At 46.0% G+C, this 25,490-nt stretch overlaps 1 protein-coding gene across 1 annotated transcript in view; it reads right to left on the bottom strand.

Moving 5' to 3' along the window:
* Positions 1-25,490, bottom strand: part of LHX1 (LIM homeobox 1) — a 68,023-nt gene that overhangs the window by 31,229 nt on the left and 11,304 nt on the right. The window contains exons 2-3 of the mRNA XM_056865185.1: positions 21,165-21,391; positions 8,133-8,410 (exon numbers count right to left, since the gene is read on the bottom strand). Coding sequence (XP_056721163.1) covers positions 8,133-8,410; positions 21,165-21,391 — 505 coding nt within the window. The remainder of the gene's footprint in view (positions 1-8,132; positions 8,411-21,164; positions 21,392-25,490) is intronic.

Raw genomic sequence — 25,490 nt, 5'->3', positions numbered from 1 at the left:
AAACAAACTACTGTTGATAAGGGGATGCTGGAAATCATTTGGGTCCAGGGAGAAAAATATTTGGATTTAAAATATTCTAAAAATAGTTAGCAACAGTTCTAGGGGCACTTAAAAACGGAACCCTTTCACTGAGGAGTGATTTCCATGCATTTAAAAAATCTCCAAGGATTTCCCCTTCCAATTCTTCCTTCACAAATCTTATTGTAGGACCAGCTATGCCAGTGAACTTTCTTTCAAACACATCCTCCATCCAATCTGGGTTTTTTAAAAAAAATCTCCACCCCAGCTGGAATTTCTTTTGTAAAGGACAACTCCTTATCATTGTCAGTAGATAAGAGTAGGAGTCCAGTAGCACCTTAAAGACTAACAAAATTTCTGGCAGGGTATGAGCTTTCGTGAGCCACAACTCACTTCTTCAGATACAGCTAGGATAAAAGGAGAGGGATGTTGCTTTCTGTAACTGGGTGTAAAACCACTGGACTCCTGCTCTTTTCTACTGCTAGTGACAGACTAACATGGCTACCCATCATGATCTATCTCGTTATCATTGTGTTTTGCAAATATTTTTAAAATCACATTTTTAATCCAGCCCTTGGCCAAGGAGCCTGGGGCATTTATTGTTATATTGTGTCTCTGGAGGGAACCTGGAAGAAGGGATGCCCAAAGTCAGCCAGTGCAAAGGCCACATAGGGATTGGGACCAAAGCTCTCTCTAGTCCAAGGCTGCGATCCTATGCCCCTTTACTTGCAATCATATTTTGTCCCACTCTTCCTCCCCTCAGGAGCACAGAGCAGCAAACATGGTTCCCCTCTCCTCTATTTTATCCTTACAACAACCTTGTGCCTTGCTCAAGGGTGTCCATTGAGTTTTATGACAGAATAAGGATTTGAATCCAGAGCTCACTGGTCCTAGTGCAACACTCTCACAATTCCAGCACCGGGGAGTAAGTCCCAGGGAACATAGTGGGACTTACTTCCAAGTAGGCATGCCTAGGGTTGAACTGTTAAGTCCAACACACTAGCCAGTAACCCACACTAGCCAGTCTCCCCTATAGTTATTTGTCTTTGGAGTTGTTATGGGAGGGGGTATTCATTAATGCATACTGAACTGAGAGCTGGAGTAGTGAAATGGATAGGAGGCTGGGAAGGTCTGGGTTCAAATCTCCTCAGCCTCACTAAGTGGCCATAGACCAGGCTCTGTGCTTTAATTAAATCTACCTCACAGGATTGTTGTGAGAATAAAATGGGAGGGAAGTGTGTATGTGGGGGAAATATAATAAAATAATTTCTATTGTAGCCTGTGGCTGAAGAGGACCTTGAGATGGTTCACAAACACAGAAAATAAAGAAACTCCACAGCCACAGCATTAAACAGCGACAGTGACATCTATCCTAAAGCCGGGGATGACCCCTTGAAGGTCCTCTTGAAGAGAAAAATCTTTAGAAACCTTCTGCAAGTCACCAGGGAGCCCATCTGGAGAGGGGCCACTGGTGAAAAGGCCCTGCTCTTTGTGCTTTTGGCCTTGGCAGCACCAGTTTCCCAGGGCCAGATCTTCCCAGAGAGCTCATGTGGAGGGAAATGGCCCTTCAGAGAGCTCTAGTAGGTATTAAGGGAGGATAAGCTATGACCCAGGTACTCCTGGGTGGAAACCATCTTGCTATTGCTGTGAATCCACCAGATGCCTCTACACCTCCCCCACACCAGCCTGCCCATCTGCAAAAAGAGGGAGAATAATACCGACATGCTTTGCAGGGTTGTTATTGAGAATGTTAAGCACTTGTAACTGGCATGGAGTAGGAGCTACACATGTGAGGCACTCTGTTGTAAAGCATTTTTTTAGCTGGTCAGAAGCAGAAGAGGTGGTGGTGGTGGGAAGGGCCATCAAGTCTCAGCTGACTTATGGCAACCCCTTGTGGGGCTTTCAAGGCAAGAGGCGTTCAGGGGTGGTTGCCCATTGCCTGCCTCTGCGTAGCGACCCTGGATTTCCTTGGTGGTCTCCCATCCAAGTACTAACCAGGGCTGAATCTGCTTAGCTTCCAAGATCTGATAAGACTGGGCTACCCTGGTCAGGGCTGGTTTTTCTCTGTGTGTGTAAAGTGCTGTCAAGTCTCAGCTGACTTATGGTGACCCCTCAGGGGTGGGGTTCAAGGCAAGAGACACTCAGAGGTGATTTGCCATTGCCTGCCTCTGCATAGCAACCCTGGACTTCCTTGGTGGTCTCCCATCTGAGCACTAACTGGGGCCGATCCTCCTTAACTTCTGAGATCTAATGAGATCTGTCTAGTTTGGGCCATCCAGTAAGAATCTAACTATGTTTTGTGTTAGTTCAACTTAACCATATGAAAGCAAGTAAATCTGAGTTTTGTTTAACAGTTCTGTGAGGAACTGAGTTTATTTCTCCACAGGGCCACTGATCCTTACAGATTCAGTAACCAAAGTCACTAAACTAAATTTCGCTGTTTAACTCTGCCTGGGGATTATGTAAAGTAAAAGACAAAACTTTCACAGGTTCTATCACATATTCAAACGAATAATGACTTTACTGAAAAGATCCCAGAAAAGAGAAGTACATCTTTCTCTTCTTCAGGTCCAGGATAGCTGTGCAGAAGCAGGCAATTGGCAAACCTCTTCTGAATGTCTCTTGCCTGGCAAACCCTAACTGGAAAAACCCAGGGCTGAAGCGGGACATTCTGCATGCTCTGCTACTGCTCTACAGTCTCCCCCCCCCCCCCCGCTCAGTGGCAGAGCATCTGCTTAAGGTCCCACGTTCAGTCCCCGGCATCTCCAGTTAAAAGGACCAGGTGGTAGGTGATGTGAAGAACTTTCTCTGCCTGAGACCCTGGACAGCTACTGCCGGTCTTTGTAGACAATGCTGACTTTGATGGACCGATGGTCTGATTCAGCTTCATGATTTCATGTGTGCCCAGAAAGCACCCTATTTTCCACAGTGGCCAAATAGGTGCCTTTTAGGATCCCTCAAGGAAGGCAAGAGGAATCTTGTCCTTTACCTGTGTTACTTGTGAGCAACTGCTGTTCAACAGGGCCTCTGAACATGGAGATGGCATTGAGTCATCCCAACTAAAAGCAGACCTGTCTTTATGGTTGCCAACCTCCAGGTGGTGGAAAAAAACAGACACCTCTGTATAAATATCAACAGATGAGAAATTCAATACAGGAATACAGCTGTAAGCAATGCCAGGTGGTGGCTGGAGATCTCCTGGGATTATAACTGACCTTCCAGGCAACAGAGAGCAGTTACCCTGTATAAAATGGCTGCTTTGGAAGGTGGACTCTATGGCATTATACCCTGCTGAAGTCCCTCCCCTCAACAAACACCACCCTCCTCGGGCTCCACCCCCCAAATCTCCAGGAATTTCCAACCCAAGGCTGGCATCCCTGCTGTCCTCCATGGGTCTTGCCTCCAGCTGTTGGCACAGCAGTTAAATGCAGTCCTGCCAGTAAAACAAAATGGCTGCACTTCCCCTCAGCCATCCCAGCTGTCAATCAGCTTCCAGTCCCTCCCAACTCTAGGTCCCAGTTTGGGGCTTTCTGCTTGCTCGTTCAGGCTCTGCAGGGGAAAGGAACAGATGCATTTGAGCTGAATAGAAGTCTGAAAGCACCTTAAAAACTAAGATCTAGGATGAGAATTTGAGAGTCAGAGCTTACTTCTTCAGATGCCCATGGGGAGGAAATCTTTTTGGAGGGTTTTATAACAAAAATCACATATGACAGAGGGGAGAAAGAGGAGGAGGAGTTGGCGCATTTGGGTTTAGCCTGCTCTACTGTGGACCCAGTGCCCTGACCTGGATGGCCCAGGCTAGCCTGATCTCGTCAGACCTCAGAAGCTAAGCAGGGTCAGCCCTGGTTAGTATTTGGATGGGAGACCACCAAGGAATACCAGGGATGCTGTGCAGAGGAAGGCACTGGCAAACCACCTCTGGTTAGTCTCTTGCCATGAAAACCCCAAAAGGGGTCGCCATGAGTCGGCTGTGACTTGACGGCACTTTACACACACACACACACACACTGTGGACCCAACGGCAGACATGCAGGGACATCCAGACTGTATTCCCAAAGGCCAGCTACTGTACTTGGCCATTGTTGGTGCGCATATGTGTAAACAAGACAGGCCATTCAAAACAATCTTGCTCCAGGTGTCTTAATCTCCTGTTGGCGATGCAAGAAGGTCAATTTGCAATCCAGTTTTGCCCTTTCTACTTTTCACAAATCCCCCCTTCACCACCCACCTGTACTTAAAGCCTTGAAGACCAGGCCTTCCCCACTTCTCCTTTCAAATGCCTTCCACACAATAAACCTGCAAACAAACACACCTGTCGTCTTTCTCTTGTCACCTCTATGCTAAAAGCTCAAACCAGTTCAACAGCTGGTCTCTACAGAACATGGGAGATGGTTATTTAGGCAGAGGCCTGTGATCTTTAGCAGGGAAATCTCACCCACGTCCTAAAACAACAGACCCTACCTAGTCAAACTTGGACCAGTTTAGATTTGTAGCCACAGTCTGCTTTCACTGGGACAATTAAGAACACCTCTTGAGCACTTGAGAATGGCCCTACTCCAAGAGAGAACTGATCAATGGATTTAACCCTATCAATTATTGATTAATTGAGTTAGAGGATGGTGTGTGTGTGTGTGGGGGGGGGGCTGATGGCTTAGTGGTAGAACAGCTGCTTTGCAGGCAGAAGAACACTGGTTCAGTCCTTGCCTTCTCCAGTTTAAGGAGCTCAAAGACCTTCCTCTGCTTGAGACCCTGGAGAGCTTCTGCCCATCCAAGTGGACTATGCAGAGGGCAGAAGGATCAGAGGCATATTCAAATAGATATTCTGTGTGTCCAAAACACAAAGATGAAAGGATTGTATAATTTGGCTCTCGCCTTTATCTTAGAGTGTACCATATTGCACCCCTGAAGCATGCTCAGAGCTCCTTAAGACACTGAAAATCACATGACCGCTATCCAATCAGGTTCCACACCCATTTTCGTCCAAGATCATGGCAGCATAGGATTTCTCCAGACCATTCACGGAGCCCTGTGTAATGGGGGTCAGCAACTGGCTCTGGCCTGTGCCAAATTTGGCTCCTTGGTTTGTGCAATCTGGCAATAACCCCCAAAGGAAAAGAAGGCGGTGAATCAGCAGCAAATGCGGAGTATTAATGTAGGATCAAGCCATTTGGGGGGAAGGGTAAAAAGCAGTGCTTGGACTGGCCCTCCCCCAATTCCCTTGTCCAACTGGTCATCTAGTTAGATTAGCATGCGAATCTGGACCAGTAAGGTGGCAGTTCTAAATATACTTTCCTGGGAGTAAACCCCATTGGATAAAATGGGAATCGCTTCTGAGCAGCCCTGCTTAGGATGGCTCATTAAGGCACTGAAAATCACACCACACTTGTCATACATGTGGTGGTCTATGTCCGTAACAACAACAAACAAACAAACACACCACACCCAAATGTTGACACACTTCTCTCTTGTCGTCTGCCGCTAAAGAAGAGTGAACCTACTCTAGGGTTGCCAGGGTGCAAACACTGAGATTCCCAATTCTCTTCCACTCTTCTCCATGCCTGCTGTAATGAGCAGGATTCCAGATGTGTCAAACAGCTGGCAGAGGAGGGATGTGAATGAACTGAGCCAGTACCTTGTCTTAGACTCATAGAATCGTGGAATTGGAAGGGACCATGCAGGCCATCTAGTCCAACCCCCTGCTTGATGCAGGATCAGCCTAGAACATCCCTAACCAGTGTTTGTCCAGCCTCTGCTTAAAGACTGACAGTAAGGGAGAGTTCACCACCTCCCCAGGTAGCTGATTCCACTGCCGAACAACTCTTACTGTAAAAAATGCTTCCCTAATATCAATCCGGTACCTTTCCACCCGCAATTTATACCAATTATTGTGAGTCCTATCTGCTGCCAACAGGAACAGCTCCCTGCCCTCCTCTAAGTGACAGCCCTTCAAATACTTCCCAGATGATGATGAATTTAAAAGGTACAGGGGAAATCTTTGGGTCACCAGCAGGCAGCCCTAAAGGAGTATAATTTACTTCTTAAAATATTTATATCCTGCTTTCCCTCCTGGCTCAAGGATGTGTAATAAACATATTTAAAACTGGTTCTTGTAGGTTATCCGGGCTGTGTGACCGTGGTCTTGGTATTTTCTTTCCTGACGTTTCGCCAGCAGCTGTGGCAGGCATCTTCAGAGGAGTAACACTGAAGGACAGTGTCTCTCAGTGTCAAGTGTGTAGGAAGAGTAATATATAGTCAGAAAGGGGTTGGGTTTGAGCTGAGTCATTGTCCTGCAAAAAGTATCAAAGGTAATGTGCTAATCATTGTCCTGTAAGTATCAAGATAATGTGCTAATGAGGGTGTGGTATGTTAATATGGAACCATTGTATCCATTAATATGGAATCATTGTATTTAAAACTGATTTAATTGTCAGGGCCCCCACCCCCATAAGAAACTCTGGGAACTGGACTATTGTGAGTGAGACTACTGTTTGTAACTGCTCCTGCTCATTAAATTACATTTCGTAAAGGACTTGCTTGGGAGGGAAATCAGGATAGTTTTAAAAAGCTTTGTATATAAACAGCGCACAGGTTGATCCCACCTGTAGATCTTGCATGGAGCTGCTGGCACATCAGAACACCTGATCTGACTCCTTTGTTCACAAGTTCTCAATACAGAAACGAGAACATATGCGGTCTGATTCATATATGCTCACATGTGCTCAGTCTTGTCTACCTGTGGAATACGTTTCCACCCCACAACACACAGATGGCAACCAAACAACACAGGTGTATTCACATGGCTAGGATCAGCACCTTTTAACAAAATGTGCTTTTCCAGTATGTGGTAGAACTGTCTATAAGGTATTCCTGAGGACTTGGGCATAACCAGCACCACCCAGGTCTATTTGAAATCGTACCCTCTTCTGACCCACTGGTCCTTTTTGAGACCTCCTCATGAAGTCACTTCCTGCTACTTTCCCCCACTAAAAAAACCAGGCTCTCAAATCAGTTAACAATAAACAAGTTTCTATTCTATTTTCCCATGTCTTGTATTTATGAAGATATAACTTTACAGAGGACAGGGCTGTGTTTTCATGCCCTTTTTAGCACATTACACATTTGCCATCAAGCGCCAACAAAGAAGTCAACAAAGAAGTACAGCTTGCTGGGTCACATCCCGGCCTGTCCACTCCAATACTGGGTTTCCAGAAATAGCCAAATAGATGTCTCTGGTGGCCAGCGCCCACCTGTGTTTCTCAGCATATCATAGGCCACAACATTTGCTCCTCCCACTTTACAAAGGTCTCTCATGCTTTCTCAAAGGCTCCACCTTTTCTCCCTTGCTGCCCCATAGGCCTAGAACTCTCCCCCAGAACATGGACATGGGCCCACCCATCTTTTCTTTCAGCCCCCACCACCTTTAACCTTTGGTGAAGATTTTAGCTTTACCTCTTGAATCCTCATCCCCAAGCATGAAATCACATCCCTTCTTCCCTTCCCTTTGTCTCTTCCCATCTCCTGTGTTGCCCACTACCAACATTTAGATTGTAGACTCCTTGGGCACAAAGACCTGTCTTCTTCTTGGATCTAAAACTCCCAGTTAGGAGGCTGAGATGGTAGAACGGATGGCGGATTGCAGCTACGAATATTCCCTTGTATAGAAAACGAACCCTGCAAGGAGAAAAGGTTCTACCCCTCCCCTTGTCTCTGTTGGCTGTGTTGATTTTCTATTTGGGTGGAAGGTTTGTTTTTGAAACAGAGGGGAGCATTTCCAGGTGGGACCCTCACTGTGCAGTCCACCCTACCACCTCAGCACCCTGCCTCTTCATTCTCATGTGTATGGGACCCAAATATGAAGACGAGGACATTCTCCGTCATCTAATGGATCTACCTATAATCCGCTCCATCCCAAAGGTTGTAACAGTATTTGGTCCCATTAGAAGCCCCCCCCATTACGTAGCTGAACCCCAAATTCATCCCAAGCAGGTTGGTGACTTCCTTTCTAGAAGGCGCAGAAGCTCAGAATACCTGCATGGAACATCTGGGTCGACGTTCTCCTGAGCCTCCACACCCTACCCCTGGAGCTTCTCTCAGCCCACTGCTGAGGTCAGTACCTGGATGACCCGCATGTTGAGGCCTGTCTCCTGTGCCAGCTGCTCGCGGATGTGCCGGGTAGGCTTGGGCGTGGCGGCGAAGGCAGCCTTGAGGGTCTCCAGTTGCTTGGCCTTGATGGTGGTGCGGGGCCCCCGCCGCTTCGCCCCCAGGTTTTGGTCATCGTTCTCGTTGCTGCCCACCTCCTTGTCGGACACGTTGGCGCTCTCGGAGTCCTTGGCGTCATCCTGGCAGGGGTCCTGGGAATCTGGGGACAGGCTGGGGTCGCTGCCGGTGGTGGCTGCCGGGGGTGGGTGGGGGTGGAAACAAAACACATCCAAAGAGGTCACAACTCTAGGCCCATTGTAGGGTTGCCAACCTCGAGGTAATAGCTGGAGATCTTCTGCTATTACAACTGATCTCCAGCCGATACAGATCAGTTCACCTGGAGAAAATGGCTATTTTGGCAATTGGACTCTATGTTTGACACCCCTGATGTAGAAAATCATGGATTTGCTTCCATATGGTGCTTGACTCTGGGTGGTGTGAGGTAGGGGCTGAGAGCCCATGGGGGTGTCTGGGGGCCCACAGAGGACCTCAGCAGCCCCATCTCCCCCCTCAGTCCATATCACATGTTTCTAGGGTTGCCAACCTCCAGGTACTAGCTGGAGATCTCCTGCTATTACAATTGAACTCTAGCCGATACAGATCAGTTCCCTTGGAGGAAATGGCAGCTTCAGAGAGTGGCATCACAGCTCCCCCACAACCTCCCCCCTCCCAAGCTCCACCTCCAAATCTCCAGGAATTTCCCAACCCAGAGATGGTAACCTCACATGCAAGCTAGCACTTGAAACTACAGACACCGAGTGACAAATATAACAGTGACATCTAGAATACAATGGTCAAAAATTAATTCTTTTAAAGGCAGTCCAATTGATTTCTAAACCATACATTTTGGTAGGTTGTTCATTTTAAATTGGACTACTCTATAGTAAAAGACATATGGAGTATGGCCGTATAAATCTGAAACAAGCATACCTAGTAAATCTTACTGATCTTCAGTAAGATATGTTTATTGATTTGCTTCATTTATATCCTGCGAATCTCCCTAACTGGGACCAAAGCGGTTTGTGTTCTTCTCCTCCATTTTTATCCTAACAACAACCCTGTGAGGTAGGTTGGACTGAGAGCGAGTGACTGGCCCAAGATCACCCAACTCACTTCCATGGCAGAGTAGGAAGTCAAATGTGGGACTTCCAGATCCGAGTCCAGCACTCCAACCACGACACTATACTGCTGTCTTGGCCAATCTACATTGGCTCCCAGTTTGTTTCTGGGCCCAATTCCAGAAAAGGAGTAGGAGTAGGAGTTGGTTTTTATATCCTACTTTTCCCTACCTTTTAGGAGTCTCAAAGCAGCTTACAATCGCTTTTGCTTCCTCTCCTCACAACAGGCACCTTGTGAAGTAGGTGGGGCTGAGAGAGTTCAGAGAGAGCGGTGACTAGCCCATGTCATGTGTAGGAGGGGAGACATGAACTAGGTTCTCTAGATTAGAGTCTGCTACTCATGTGGAGGAGTGGGGAATCAAAACCAGTTCTCCAGACTAGTCTTCTGCTCTTAACCACTACACCACGCTGGTGCGCTGGTATTGACTTTTAAAGCCCTAAATGGTCTGGGTCAAGCATATATTAAAGACCGCCTACTCCCATACAACCTACCTGACCACTACAGTTGTTTCCTTTGGCTCTGCTTCAGGTTCCACTGGGTGGCCACCTGAAAGTACCTTCTTGGTGATGGAACCAAGACTGTGGATCTCCCTCCCTCCCTCGGGGATATTCATCTGTCCCCTTCCATCACTATCTTCTACCAGCAGGTGAAGCCAGCATGGTGTAGTGGTTAAGAATGGTGGTTTGGAGCGGTGGACCCTGATCTGGAGAACCGGGTTTGATTCTCCACTCCTCCACATGAGGGGCGGATGCTAATCTGGTGAACCGGGTTGGTTTCCCCACTCCTCCACATGAAGCCAGCAGGGTGACCTTGGGCTAGTCACAGCTCTCTCAGCCCCACCCACCTCACAGGGTGTCTGTTGTGGGGAGGGGAAGGGAAGGTGATTGTAAGCCAGTTTGAGTCTCCCTTAAGTGGTAGAGAAAGTCAGCATATAAAAACCAGCTCTTCTTCTTCTTTTGTCTGCCATTCCCTCCTTCTTGCCCTACATTTTAATTGATGTTCCTGAGTGTTTGTATACATATGTACTTAAGTTCTGGTTTTAACTTGTTTTATGATATATTTGGGGCCTGGATTGGCCTGAAAGGCAGCATATAAATCTTGTAAGTAAATAAATAAATGATAGCTTAAATTTGTTTACATCCAAATACATATTAAATGGGGGGGGGGACACAAAATTTGAAAACAATACTCTTTTTATTCAGAATTATTTCATTTTGCGTTTAACATTCAGATGACAACATGAGTTGGAATCTTTGTTTTGTATAAAAAGTTGCTGTTCAAAGGCAGAGACAAAAAAATCCCTTGGTGATAATCTTTACAGGGAATTCAGAAGGATCCCTGAGATCATATATGTGATCAGGCAGGAAAAGTGCTTTATGACTGATAATGATTATTATATACCATAAGTTTTTGGGGAAATCAATTCATATGGATATGTATACTTGCCAAATAAAGATGCATTTCGAGCATCTGTCGATGTGGGCTCGAGTTCACAAAAGCTCGGGCTAAAAGAAATCTGTTAGTCTTTAAAGTGCCACAAGATTCCTTTCTCCTTTACTCACATCTTTACTTACCACCCTCTTCCTCCCCAGGGTAGCCAACAGGCCTGGGGGAAAATATCCTTCAACAGAGGATTATTTACCAGGTGAAGTTATTTACCTCCATGCCATGAAAAGCTTTAGCTGCCCATTAAGCCTCTATGGAAGGGACAGGACGTTTTTTCTCCAGGCCAGTTAGCAACCCTCCCCAAGGGGGGGTGCGTCTACATGGTCTTCTCCATTTTATCCTAACAACTACCCTTCAGGGTAGGCTAGGCTGAGAGAATGTGACTGCCTGATGCTAACTGATGATGTTTTATTTTGATGTCTGTGTTATTTTGATATCCAGTACCTATCCTGATCTCTTCAGATCTCAGAAGCTAAGGAGGGTTGGACCTGTTTAGAATTTGGGTGGGCAACCTCCAAGGACTACCAGGATTGTGAAGCAGTGGCAGGCAAAGGCAAAACACCTCTGAATGTTTCTCTTGCCTTGAAAATCTACTGGGTCACCATAAGTCAGCTGTGACTTGGAGGGACACTCACAGGATTACCTTACTATCTCATATTTTAAAGTTTTTGTATGTTTTTATTGTTGTTGATCAGTTGTTTATTGAACTGCCCTATGCCCAAGGGGTATAAGTCTAAAGTAAAGGCCCAGGGAGAGTGGTTAAGAGCGGTGGTTTGGAACCGTGGAGTCTGATCTGGAGAACCGGGTTTGATTCCCCACTCCTCCACAGAGGCTAATCTGGTGAACCGGATTTGTTTCCCAGCTCCTCCACGTGAAGCCAGCTGGGTGACCTTGGGCTAGTCACAACTCTCTCTGAGCTCTCTCAGCCCCACCTACCTCACAGGGTTTCTGTTGTGGGGAGGGGAAGGTGATTGTAAGCTGATTTGAGTCTCCCTTAAGTGGTAGAGAAAGTCGGCCTATAAAAACCAACTCTTCTTCTTCTTCAACTATGGCAGAGTGGCGACGTGACCTATGTTGAAAGATGCTGGTATGGATCCAACAGCGCGCTTCTGAAGATTTACTGCAAGGGAAGGCTTTGGAAGGCAATTTCTGCTGATTCTCTGCTTCCAATGCAGACCCCCCCCCCCAGTTGGTCCTCTGACACTGTTCCTGAGGGTCCGTTGATCCCCAGGAATAACATTCAGGGGTCTCAGTGGGCTGCAGTGGCAGAGAGAATCTGGAAAGGCCAACTCAGCAAAACCAGTGGATTGTTGGGTACACGCCATTTTCTATGTTTGGAGAAAAAGAAAAGTTGGTTTTTATACCCCAGTTTTCTCTACCTTAAGGCGTCTCAAAGCGGCTTACAATCGCCTTCCCTTCCTCTCCCCACAACAGACACCTTATGAGGCAGGTGGGGCTGAGAGAGTTCTGAGAGAACTGTGACTAGCCCAAGGTCACCCAGTTGGCTTCATGTGGAGGAGTGGGGAATCAAGCCCAGTTCTCCAGATTAGAGTCCGCCGCTCTCAACCACTACGCCATGCTGGAAGGTAAACAAGTCCTTGTTCCAGCAAACTTAAAGCACTTTTAAGGCTGAAGTCCTATGCACACTTTAGCAGATATGAAGCCCCGTTGGATACAGTGGGTCCTATTTCTGAGTAAACATGCACTACAATAATTTATCATTCTATAATGTTGTAACTTTTGTTTTTATCTTATGTATGTTTTGCTCAAGATCTTTGGTCAGGTGAGCTTGAAATGAAAGGAAAGGAAAGAGTAAACATGCACAGGATTGTCTGCAGAGAGCATTCCTTGCAACATTTAAAAAATTGCAATCCTATGCCCACACCAATGGGGAGTAAATCCCATTGAACCAAGGGTGGCCTGGCCATTGAACTTGCAAGGAAATTTCCCGGGGGGGGGGGCTGGCCTGGAGTGGGTTGGTGGACAAGAGTGAGGAAAGCCAAGCCCCAGCGTCGGCCCTGCAGTGCTGGCTGGTAGCCCAGCAGGAGCCACTGGTCTGGCCCCTTTTCACTTCCCAGCTGGCTCTTGCCTTGGACAGAACGAGGCTTACTTCTGAGTAAACATGCATAGTCTTGGACTGCAAGTCTCTCTCTGAGATCAATGGGGTGTGGGTTTGTGCTAGATGGTTTTATTTTGGAAAGAGATTTGGTTTAGCTAAGAGGAAGCCAGCCTTAACGATTCTCATGTCGGAGTGAAAATTGCCTCCATGTCGCTCCCCCCCACCCCGCTTGCACACTTTGCACATGGGTAGTGGCACATGGGTGTGAAAGTGACACAGCCGGCTCCTCACCAGGCCCGCCAGCCAAACATTTCCCGGGACTGTGAATTTCTTCACTCCCCACCCTCAACCCCAAAAGGTTTGCCACACATTGCTTGTGAGCTCTCAGGATGTGTGATTCTCTGATCTCCCCGGGCAAGTCAGCAGAATCCAATTTTCTATCGCACCCCCCACCCCAAACTTAGAGTAAAAGGAAGGCAGCCATAGACACCTCTGTCTGTCCCTCCCACCAGTTCACAACCAAGTGTGTATTGCAAACTGTGCCCGGGAGCTCTGATCTTGGAAAAAAATGTCCCTGGATTCTTTTAACACCCCCCCTGAAAATTAAAAGAAACGGACACACTTAACCACCCATTGTAACCTCCTCCCCACCCCAAATATTTGCCTGTGATTCTGTAAATCCTCCTTCTGTAAAAACATCCCCTCCTGCAGTTTACGGCTCCAGCTCCTCCCCACCACCCCGTCAATAACCAAATAGCATCCCTCTGTTCTTGAGCTATGATATTTTAAATACGAAAGAAAGAAAGAAAGAAAGAAAGAAAGAAAGAAAGAAAGAAAGAAAGAAAGAAAGAAAGAAAGAAAGAAAGAAGAAAGAAAGATCCAGCCAAGACTTCTCTGATCTTCTTTAACTCTGACCCTTTGAATATGGTAGAAAGACTAAGTCAAGTCCAGAGAAAGGTGTGTGTTTGTGTGTGGGTGGGGTGGGGGGGATAAAAGCACTAAAAGTGGAGAAAGAGGGGAGAAAGGCAAAATAAGAACTTGAGGAGACCAGGGAGATAGGATCTCTCTATCAGTGAGGTCTAAAGAGCAGTTAAGACACAGCCCTGGGACCTTGGAGAGTTACAATATTCAGAATTCAGTCTGTTTAGTATCTGAGCTGGAAAATAAATGTAGAACTGTACATCTCTGTGCCATTCCTTGGAAGCCACTGCAGCTGAAAGCAAAGAGTCTGACGATCCTACTCTGCCTTACTTGGCAGCAAGCCCCCTCCCAAAAAAAAAACAAAGGGCTCTGCATCTGAGTAAACACAGCGAAACTGGGGCTCTTAAGTACCTTTATAGTCATGGGTTCCTATGGGTTTAGGACTCAATGGGCCTGTGAGCCAAGTATGCTTACATCATGGAAGTAAGTCCCACTGAGTCAATGGCATTTCATCTCAAGGAAGCGTACCTGGGGTTGCAGCCTTAAACCTAAACGCCCAACTGCCAGTTTCATGGGCTGTCCTTATTAAGATAAATCAAAAGTAATGAATACAAACATTTAACTGTAGAAAATATTTTATCATTTTGATCTCTTCTTTAGGACAAGTCTTCGCCAACAAACAAAATTAAAACCCTCCAAAATTATATCAGAAAGTGTACCCGTCCATTTCAATATATCCCTATTGATTTATTTGAAGATTCTATAGAGAGCCAATGTGGTGTAGTGGTTAAAATTGGCAGGTCTGTAATCTGGAGAACCAGGTTCGATTCCCCACTCCTCCACACAAAGCCTGCTGGGTGACCTTGGGCCAGTCACAGTTCTCTCCGAACTCTGTCATCCCACGCGGAGGCAGGCAGTGGCCAACCACCTCCGAACATCTCTGGCCTTGAAAACCCCACATCAGCTGTGACTTGACGGCACTCTCCACCACCAGAGCACATTGCAGGCCCTGACCGGGATGGCCCAGGCTAGCCTGATCTTGTCAGATCTCAGAAGCTAAGCCGGGTTGGCCCTGGCTAGTATTTGGATGATCCAAAGGAACAGCAGGATCGGGACGTGGAGGCAGGCAATGGCAAACCACCTCCCCTACAGGGTCACCATAAGTAGGGTTGCCAACCGCTAGGTAATAACTGGAGATCTCCTGCTATTACTACTGATCTCCAGCCGATAGAGATCACCTTGAGAAAATGGCCACTTTGGCAATTGGACTCTATGGCATTGAAGTCCCTCTCCTCCCCAAACCCCGCCCTCTTCAGGCTCGACCCCCAAAACCTCCTGCCAGTGGTGAAGAGGGACCTGGCAACCCTAGCCATAAGTTAGCTGTGACTTGACAGTAGACACATACACACACACACACACACACACACGATCCAGGTAAAGTGAGTTGTGACTAAATCCTATTGAAAGCAATGGAACAAAGGCTGCAATCCTAAAGACATTTTCCAGGGAGTAAGCCCCACCAAATAACGTGGGACTTACTTCTGAGTAGATCTGCTTAGGATTGCTCCCAAAGTGCAGTTCCAGTCTTAGCAAGTTTACTCAGGAGAAAGTACACCCAGGTTTCACAGAGTTTATAATGTGCATAGGATTGTGGATTTATGTTGCCACTAACTTTAACTTCAGCACCCCAAGCATCCCTATGAATGCTAACTCAGAAGTAAATCCAAGTTGAACGTGGCCTACTTGGGAGTAAAACTGTGAGGCTCTAGAAAGATTCAAACTGTGACCCTATGTCCACTGACTTGAGATTAGGCCACATGGAACGCAGTGGGGTCTACTTCTGAGAAAACATGGTCAGGATCTTATTGCATAATGCACACTTGCATTTCTCCACACCCATTTTTTAAAGGTGTTGGCAGCTCTTGACTCCCGACCTTGCACTTAATTTTGTCCTGTTTTGTTCAGTCCTAATAGTTGGCCCAGGTTAGCTTGATCTCGTCAGATCTCAGAAGCTAAGCAGGGTCAGCCAAGGGTTGCTATACAGAGGAAGGCACTAGCAAACCACCTCTGTTAGTCTCTTGCCATGAAACCCCCCCAAAAAGGGGTCACCATAAGTCGGCTGCGACTTGACGGCACTTTACACACACACAATAGAAGGTGATGCTTGTTTCTGGATTTCACTTTATCATGGCAATGTTGAGCCCAGGGCTTGCCTCACTGATACTTCCAGAGGAGCCCTGCTGGATCAAGTCTTTCTAGCTCAGCATCTTGGTCCCAACACTTCACATCCCCATGAGAGCCCATAAGCAGGGGCTGAAGGCAGCAGTCATTCAGACAGAGTACACTGCCTTTGAGCATGGAGGCTCTGTTTAGCTGTTGTGACTAACAGCCACTGATAGGTCGATCCTCCAGGTGAATCCTTTCCTGCCCTTCCTCCTTCTCCAGCATTGCCACATTTCCCCAGGGAGAAATAAGTAAAAACAATCAGTCAATTTGGTTAGCACCCACCATAAACAACGATCTCTGTTTTATTTCTTCTTTTTTGGTCTGTGGAGAAAGACCATCTTGGGTTGGGATGCCCATAGTGGAGAATAAGAATTTTCACTCTGTTGCTGGAAAAGGCATTGATGCTCTACCAAACACCTGGTATTTAGAAGTAGACTGCTCTTGCATATGGAGGTTCCATTTTAGCTAGCAAGGTTAATAATGATTAATAGATTTCCCTCTCCTCCATAAATGTGTGCAAACCCCTCTTAAAAGCCATCTAAGCTTATCAATATTGCCATAGCTTGTGGCGGTTTACTCAAAAGTAAGTCCCAAAGTGTTTGGTGGTCCTCCCAAGAAAGCATGTACAGCCTTTGTTTACTTGCCAGATCTGTACAATGTAGCCGTTCCCCTCCCTTAATCTAGCCCAGATGAAACCCCTTCCCCATTTGCTGAAAACCCACTCACTTTGTATTTTTAACTGGCAGAAAAAGTAATTCCTATCATCAAACCGAATTAATAACGCTATGAACTTCTACTCTGCCTAAAACGATTTAGTTGAAAGTGAATTAGACCAATGGATTTATGTAATCTCTCTGCCCAGTCACCCTTTAAAATTGGATTGAAACTCAACAAAGTCTATGGAATTCAAACTCAAAACATCATGAGTTTAAGGTATATACTTACTTCTTACTACTACTAGTAGCAACAGTTCTCATAGTGCAACAGCTACTAATGCTATTAGTACTACTAGTATATTTTGTAGTCACACAACACAGAGGCAGAAAAATGCCTCACTGCAGGATTTTAAAATCTCCTTTAACTAAGGCTATTGACATACCTGGCAATGGGTCCTTCTGAGTAAAGTGGCATTTACTTCTGAGTAAACATGGGCAGGCTTGCACTATGAGGTTGCAATTCCATACACAAGTACTGATTAAACCCTTTACAGCCCTACTTTCCCCAGCCCGCTAAATGGAGGATTGTTTATAGGGTTGCCAACCTCCAGGTACTAGCTGGAGATCTCCTGCTATTACAACTGATTTCCAGACGACAGAGATCAGCTCACCTGGATAAAATGGCCGCTTTGCCAATTGGACTCTATGGCATTTAAGTTCCTCCCCTCTTCAAACCCCGCCCTCTCCAGGCTCCACCCCCCAAAACCTCCCACCAGTGGCGAAGAGGGACCTGGCAACCCTAGTTGTTTACCTGGGATTAAACTCCATTAAATGCAGTGGGATTTACTTCCAAGTAAACAAGACTAAGATTAGGATGCATGAAGGGAAAGGTTAGGTTTTCGGGAGGTATAGCTTGATCCTACATGTTTACTCAGCAATAAGCCCTCCTGGGCTCAAAAGAACTTTCTCCCAAAGTGTACAGAGGATTAAATCTGTTATATTTTTCTCCCACCCTTCCTCCAAGGAATGCAGGGGCAGCCATGGCTCACCGCTCTTCCATTTTCTCCTTACAAAAACCCTACAAGATAGGTTAGGATGAGAGAGAGAGACTGCTCCACGGTCATCCCCTGAGCTTCATGGTATGGGGATTTGAACCCATGTCTCTCCACATCCAAGACCAACACTTAATTTAAGAAAGAGTATAAGAGAATGGCTGTGGTCTCAGGGCCATTCTCTTAAGTCAAAGGCTGGTTAGATCGGAAAACATTGTATTTCAGTTTTCTGTCTTTTCAATTAACTTTGCTGTTAAAATAGTAATTATGCCCAAAGAATAAAGCTCAAGGGGTACAGGGCTGTACTAAAGTTCCCATTAGCCTTCATGAGTTAAATTTTAGACTAGTATGCTCCTTGGGGGCAGAGACTTCTATTACTCAGCATAGTGGGACATGCACAGATGCACAGGCTGGGGTTGGATAAGGGAGCCCCTTTCCAAATCCTTGAGACATCAAGCTCAATGACTAGCCTTGGGCTGATCGTCACCGCTCAACCTAACCTACCCGTCAGGATCGTTGTGAGAAAAATGAGAATCGCCCCAGTAAGCCATCTCAAGCTCTTTGGACCAAAAGTAGGATCTGAGGGTAAGAAATAACACCTTCCTGTAGCACTTTGAACATGAAGAAGTCGGGGCAGTCCTGTTTTATTTTGATTGACCTAGCTCTTTGCAATGTAATTTTATTTTTATTTTTTTTGCTGTCAAGTCACATCTGACTTATGGGTGACCCCTGGTGGGGTTTTCACGGCAAGAGACGTTCAGAGGCAGTTTGCCATTGCCTGCCTCGGTGTCAGGACCCTGGTATTCCTCGGAGGATTAAAGATGGCCAACTGGGGCTGAAAGAGTGACATGCCCCAGGATAACCAAGGATTTGAACCCAGGTCCTGGAACTGAAAAACAGTCACGCTCTAGAGGACTGGTGGAGATAATTCATTCATGATGACCTGGTGACAGATTCTTGTGAATTATTAATTATCAGTTCTCTCCTCCCCCACCCCTGATTATTTATCAATGTAGTACATTTTAATGATTATTATGGTTTTTTCCTGGCTGTTGCTGACTTTTTAGATTGTTTTCACTTTCATTTTGGGATGTTTATATGGTTCTAGCTGCCTTTTTTGAACCACATGAGGTTAAAAAAAACACACAACAGTGGATTTGGAAAATAAATAGGGGCAAAAGACACACTAGGAGCTCTGTTTGTTTATTTAGGTTTGTATACCTTGCCTTTTCCCCCAGTGGAGACCTAAAGCAGCTTACAATATCATTCCTTCTTCCTTCAGTTTGTCCTCACAAAAACTCTCTGAGATATTTTAGGCTAACAGAGAACGACTGGGCCAGTCACCCAGCCAGCTTCCACAGCACAGCAGGGATTCAAACCTGGGTCTTCAAGATCCTATTCTGACACTCTAACCACTACACCATGAGAAAGGGGGTATCCCCCCCGAGATCTCCGTGATCTGGTATTCCCAACAATTTTAAAGGCTAATAAACAACTGCCCTGGTCCCTGACTCAGATGGGGGGCAGCACGTGTGTGTGGGGTGTTCAGGGAAACCCGGCACTGTTTTGCTAACTGAAATGGCTGATTTCCCCCCCCCCAAGAAAAATCCAGCACTATCGAGTGAACAGTGGCTATCACTGGGGCCATTTTCAGTGCTTGTTATGGCACAACATATTCTAGTTGCAAACCAAGGATTATTAACAACATTCAAGATTTCCCAGATTTTATTTCATGAAAGCCGACACCCCCACCCAATACCCACACCTTCACTTTTGTGGTGAGATAATGAAACAACCAGACACACGTGAACACATGAAGCTGCCTTCTACTGAATCAGACCATCGGTCCATCAAAGTCAGGGTTGTCCACTCAGACTGGCAGCGGCTCTCCAGGGTCTCAGGCAGGGGTCTTTCCCATCACTTACTTGCCTGGTCCCTTTAACTGGAGATGCTGGGTATTGAACCTGGGACCTTCTGCATGCCAAGGAGGCTAGCCCGATCTACCACTGAGCCACAACCATTTTATATCTCCCATTTACATTTGTTCCTCTGTCTGTCTGTCTGTCTGTCTGTCTGTCTAGAGGCTTGCACCTTCTAACTGAGAATAACCCTTTGTGCATCAGATGAAGCGCATTCTAGTCCATGAAAACAGCTGCTGCAATAATTATGTTGCTCATTAAGCTACCATAAAACTCTTGGTTATTTTTTTAACTGACAATAAATATCAAATCATCGTTGGTACTTCTCACAGTAAAAGGAGACTCCCCCATGCATGATCACAAAAGCCTTAAAACTAGGCTACCCAATGACAAGGGAGAGGTTTTACTGTATTTGGAGAACTCCCCAGATATGCACAAAAAGATGACTTTCTGAATTAACAAAACAAACAAGGTTTGGTGACTGAGCATGTTCCAGGACGCAGTGAACATTGAGAGGCAAAGAGGGAAATGGGGAGGGGACAGAAGTATCTTGCTCAAGTCCCTGAAGGGGGAGATTTTAGGGGTAGACTGGGAAAGCATTTTCAAATTGATCTCCTTCCCTGTTCTCCCGCATGGCTTCCTAGCTCCTTCCCTCTAACAGGAAACTTGATGCCTGTCAAAAACCTTGTGAAAGGATCTCATCCGTAGACAAGGAGGGGGGTTCGGCATATTTGGAGGGCTCCCTAGGTGTACAGAAAAATGTGTGGAAGAAAGTGCCTTCAAGTCACAGCCAATTTATGGTGATCCCTTATGGGGGTTTTTAAGACAGGAACCAAGCAGAGGTGGTTTGCCATTGCCTGCCTCTGCAGCGCATCCCTGGACTTCTTTGGTGGTCTCCCATCCAAGGACTAACTAGGGCTGGCTTGGCTTAGTTTCTGAGATTTGACAAGATTGGGCTAGCCTGGGTCATCCAGGTTAGAGCCATAGAGAAAAACAGCAGCTTATAACTGAAAAGCCCCCTGCCACCCCAAAAACCCTCCCCCAATTAGGACAGAGTATCTTCATCGTTCTTGGGATGATGACAACATTTGGGAATCACTTGGGGCAAGGGGGAGGGAGAGAGTGGTGTAGTGGTTAGAGTGTCAGTCTGGGATCTGGGAGGCCTGAATTAAAATCCCCACTCTGCTATGGAAGCTTTCTGGGCGACCTTGAGCCAGTCACACATGCTCAGACAGTCCTACCTCACAGGGGTGCCATGAGGATAAAAATGGAGAGGGAAAGGATGTCAGCCATGTTGGGACCCCATTAGGGAGAAAAGCAGCATATAAGTAAAATAAATAAAATGAGGAAATTTGCCTGATCAAACTTCTGCAGTTTCCTGGAGGGGAGATCTAGGCAGAAAAAATGACCACTACCAATGATCTATTACCCCCAACTTGTAACTGATAATATGCAAGCAAGGAGGACTCTGTCTTGGTCCAGGCAAATTAACAGCAGCAACAACAAAAGCTTTGAAGGCTGAGACTCCCATCCCTGCTGGTCTCCTCACCTGAGTGCAGACTGTTCTCTTTGGCAGTGGTGCTGTTGGTCAGGTAATCTTCTTTGCAAACAAACTTGTTCTCGTCAATGATATAAAGTTCCTCGCCCGTGGAGAGCTGTTTGTTACACATCATACAGGTGAAACAGTTCAAGTGAAAGACTTTGCTGCGAGCTCTCCTGACTAAGTCGCTGGGAGAGATGCCCTGGGCACAGCCTGCGCACTTGGTACCAAAACACCTGGAAGGGGAAGGAGGAAAACAGAGGAGAGGTGAAACTGACTGGAGACGCAGGAGCGCTTCAGACTGATCAGGGCTGCAAACCCCAGGCGTACAGTTCCTCAGGAGTAAGCTGGCTGGAAGCAGTAGACTTATTTCTGGCATATGTAGAATCAGACCACACATCTTGCACATTAAATTCAATGTCATGCGCAGAACAGCAGGACAGAATAATTCAATTCCTACAAACCATAATATGGCTTCCCCCCCAAAAAAAATTGAGCCAGACATAGCTGGGTTTAGCCCTTTAATTTCATTGTAATGTTTAATAAAATAAAATAAAATTAGGGAAAATTTGAGATAAACCTGCATGCAGCCATCACGTCACATGTATATGTTTGTATCCTGTTTAAATTAATTACTACTGGTTTTCCAATCGCTAGGCTGAATTGGAATCTCCAATTCATCCAAAATTACATACTCAGATGGGGTGTGTTCGTGTGGATAGATACTACCCATTGTGACTAAGGCCTTTTATGCAAGGCTGTTTCCCTTGTGGTCACCCCCCCACACATTACTTTGGCACTTTGTTTTGATTATGCATGCCTTTTCCAACGTTCAGAGGTCGCCTCGCTCTCCCCACGTGTTTCTCCTGTGTTTTCTGGATGCTCTTTAGCCAGTGCCAGGAGGCAACATCAGGGGAAGGCCTCAGCCTCTGTGCCCTGTTGTTGGCCCTCCAAAGGAACTGGTGGGCCACTGTGTGAGACAGGATGCTTGGACTAGATGGACCCTCACTGGTCTGATCCAGCAGGGCTCTTCTGATGTTCTTACGATGTCCACATCCATACTATTTATTAACCATCGTCATTTTGACCAGGTGGTTAAAGAGCAATAAGAGGCAATTAATCATTAATTTCGGCAATGTGCCCTAAGAACATAACAAAACAGAGGGATAAGAAATGCAGGGATTCAAGCTTCCATCTTGGATGTCTTAGTCCTAGACTGTACTGATCAAAGGTGGGAGAAAGACACTCTGCCGATCCTCTGGTATCCCCCCCCCCTTTCTCTCTTATGATTCTAGAAGCAAGATCTGGGTAGAAAAGGAGAGAGCTGTGGTTATTGGTTATTTGTGCAAAGGAAAGAGGGAAAAATCCTTAAGATTGGTTTGCCTTGTCTCTTCTACATGTGGTGGCTGAATATGTGAAGGGAGTCCCACCAGTGTAAAGTCACAGGTCTGTGTGAATGGGAATGTTTTGTGGGTGTTATCTATCTATACTCCACCTTTCTATCAATTGGTCTCCAAGCTGGCTAAGCAACAAATATTAAAACAGCATTAAATCTTTAATCAAAAAAATATTTGGGAGGGAGGAGAGAGATATAATCAAGCAAAATAAAGGATTGCCAACTTCCTGGAGGAAAAAAATATATATCTTGACCCTTAAAAGAGGATTAAAGGTATGTTATTTACTGGGTGATATTATTTGCCTCCATGCCATTTCCGCACATGAGGCGTCCGTTAAAGGGACAGGACATTTTTATCCAGGCCTGTTGGTAACCCTAGCAAAACATCAACACAAGAAGCTTTTTTGGCTTCTGTCAGAAATAGATATATTCAAGCACCAGCACAATATCTATCATTCATAGAGCTGAACAAGCAAAGGAGAGCTTTCACACAAGCAAGATGCTCCGCCTTACCTTCGGCAATTTTACAAGGCAGATTTAAGAAGCTTCCATTAACAGAATGGGTGTGCCCTTGTAAGTCGGGGGAATTGGAGTCTATAGGGCATGTTTTGCTCAGGTGCTTCTTCTATGAGGAAGCTCATTGTAAGCTAATCATTCCCCTGCTCAGCCAAATCACAGTCAGCTCAGATGAAGGGAGAATTAAGAGTCTCCTCTGGGAAGGGAATGTCCAGATGGCAAAACAGGTAGCCACATTTTGGGCAATAGCATATAAAGTTCGACCCCTAATGTTGGGCAATTAGATTAAATCTTAAATTGCAATTACATTAAATCTTAATTTGATCAATTTTAGTATATTATAAATTATTTGGAAATTTTAATTAGGAATGTTTTTTGGTTGAACTGCTGTAATTTTTCACCTTTTGTATAAATGACATGTGTTTTTACTGGCTTATGCTGTATTAATAATAAATCTCAATCTGAATCAACACAGGAAGAAGGGGGGGGGGTAAAGTTCACCTGGTGCCTAAAAGGTAAGTGAATATGTTTGAGGTGGGCATTTCCAAAGAGAAAGTGCCACCACAATAAAGGCCCTGGTCTCCAGAACCCTCCTAACTAACCTCTGAACATCAACGGAGTGCCTGGCGATCTCAACAAAGGGGCCGATTTCTATGAGTTTCAGATCTGTGATGACTCCATTCACACACATTAAGTCATCCTTTGGAATGACCTTAAGAGATTGGATGGCAGAACACCAGGACCATGAGATGTTAACAGGCGGGTGAATGTCGGGCAGTCAATTGTCTGTTCCAAGAGGTGGTCTGGAACTAGATAGATGTCCTAGCAATTGGAATGGTTCCTAATTAGAGGAAACAAGCTGAGGGGCAGTGAAGAATCATGACAGGAGGGAATTGTTTGGAAATCCCACCCCACCAGTTCTTTCACTCCAGGATTCTTGAAATTGACCTTAGTTTGAGCAAACCCATTCCTTGCCAGGGCTCCTCCCCTTTGGGTATCAGCTGCTCTGAACACTCCACCTCTCTTAAAGCATGCTCAGTCCTCAGCAGACCAGTTTCTTGGAGGTTCCCCTTTTCCTTTTGGTTCGTTTACAAAGTCATATTTGTCTGCATGAGAGAGCCAGCGTGGTGTGGTGGTTAAGAGCGGTGGTTTGGAGCAGTAGAGTCTGATCTGGAGAACCAGGTTTGATTCCTCACTCCTCCACATGAGTGGTGGAGGCTAATCTGGTGAACTGGATTTGTTTCCCCACTCCTACACACAAAGCCAGCTGGGTGACCTTAGGCTGGTCACAGCTCACCTACCTCACAGGGTGTCTGTTGTGGGAAGGGTGAGGGAAGGTGATTGTAAGCTGGTTTGATTCTCCCTTAAGTGGCAGAGAAAGTCGGCATATAAAAACAAACTCCTCTTCTTCTGCATACCTGTGTGTGTGTGTGTGTGTGTGTAAAGTGCTGTCAAGTCACAGTCGACTTATGGCGACTCTGTAGGATTTTCAAGGCAAGAGATGAACAGACGTGGTTTGCCATGGCCTGCTTCTGCACAGGGGCCCTGGACTTCCTGAATAGTCTCCCATCCAAGTACCAACCAGGGCCGACCCTGCTTAGCTTCTGGGAGCTGGTGAGGTTGGGCTAGCCTAGGCCATCCAGGTCAGGGCCCACATACCAGTAGAGTTCCTCAAGTAGGTAGGGAGCCCTACCTTGTCTGTGGTTGGCCCCAGGGTGTGGCTTTGATCATTCACACAGGGCCAATCTACTGTTAGATATAGCCACAGGGAGGGTTTGGAGTTTTATTATTATTATTATTATTATTAGTTATTCCACTGCTGTTTCATTGAGCACACTCATAGTCTACAGCCGCCAGTGGCCATGAAAGTTGGACAAGCCAGGATTTCATTGCAATTATGTGCAGGATCAGCAACTGTTTTCTCTATGAGGGTTCCTGTGCAGCTCAGCAGCTGAAGGTGGCTGGCTGTCACTGCCTCCCACCATGCTGGATTATGTTTCTCCTGCTAAATATCTGCCTGTCTTGGAGATGCTATAAACCCCGAAGGCCCACTGGGGGAAAGATCAAGCGATGCATTTCAAACAGTTTGAACAGAGGCAAACTTCAGCCAATGTGGTGTAGTGGTTAGAATGTCAGACAGGGATCTGGGAGACCCAGGTTCAAATTCCCACTCTGCCACGGGTCAGTCACACACTCTCAGCCTCACAGGGTTGTTGTGAGGATATCAGGGAAGAGGCGAACCATGTAAGCTGCTTTGGGTCCCTGTTGGGAAGGAAGGAGAGGTATAAATGAAATAAATAACTTAAAAAATAAAGCAACCAGGACAGGTTTGTTCTCAGGGATTTTTGGTACAGAAACCCACATGGTCTTTATAGGATGCCAGCAGAATGGGAAGGAAGACAGCAGCCTTCCTGGACTTCGGA

This window comes from Euleptes europaea, chromosome 19 (genome assembly GCF_029931775.1).
Source record: "Euleptes europaea isolate rEulEur1 chromosome 19, rEulEur1.hap1, whole genome shotgun sequence".
Classification (NCBI taxonomy): domain Eukaryota; kingdom Metazoa; phylum Chordata; class Lepidosauria; order Squamata; family Sphaerodactylidae; genus Euleptes; species Euleptes europaea.
The sequence above is the reverse complement of the archived record's forward strand: the minus strand, read 5'-3'. Positions and strand labels throughout refer to the sequence as shown.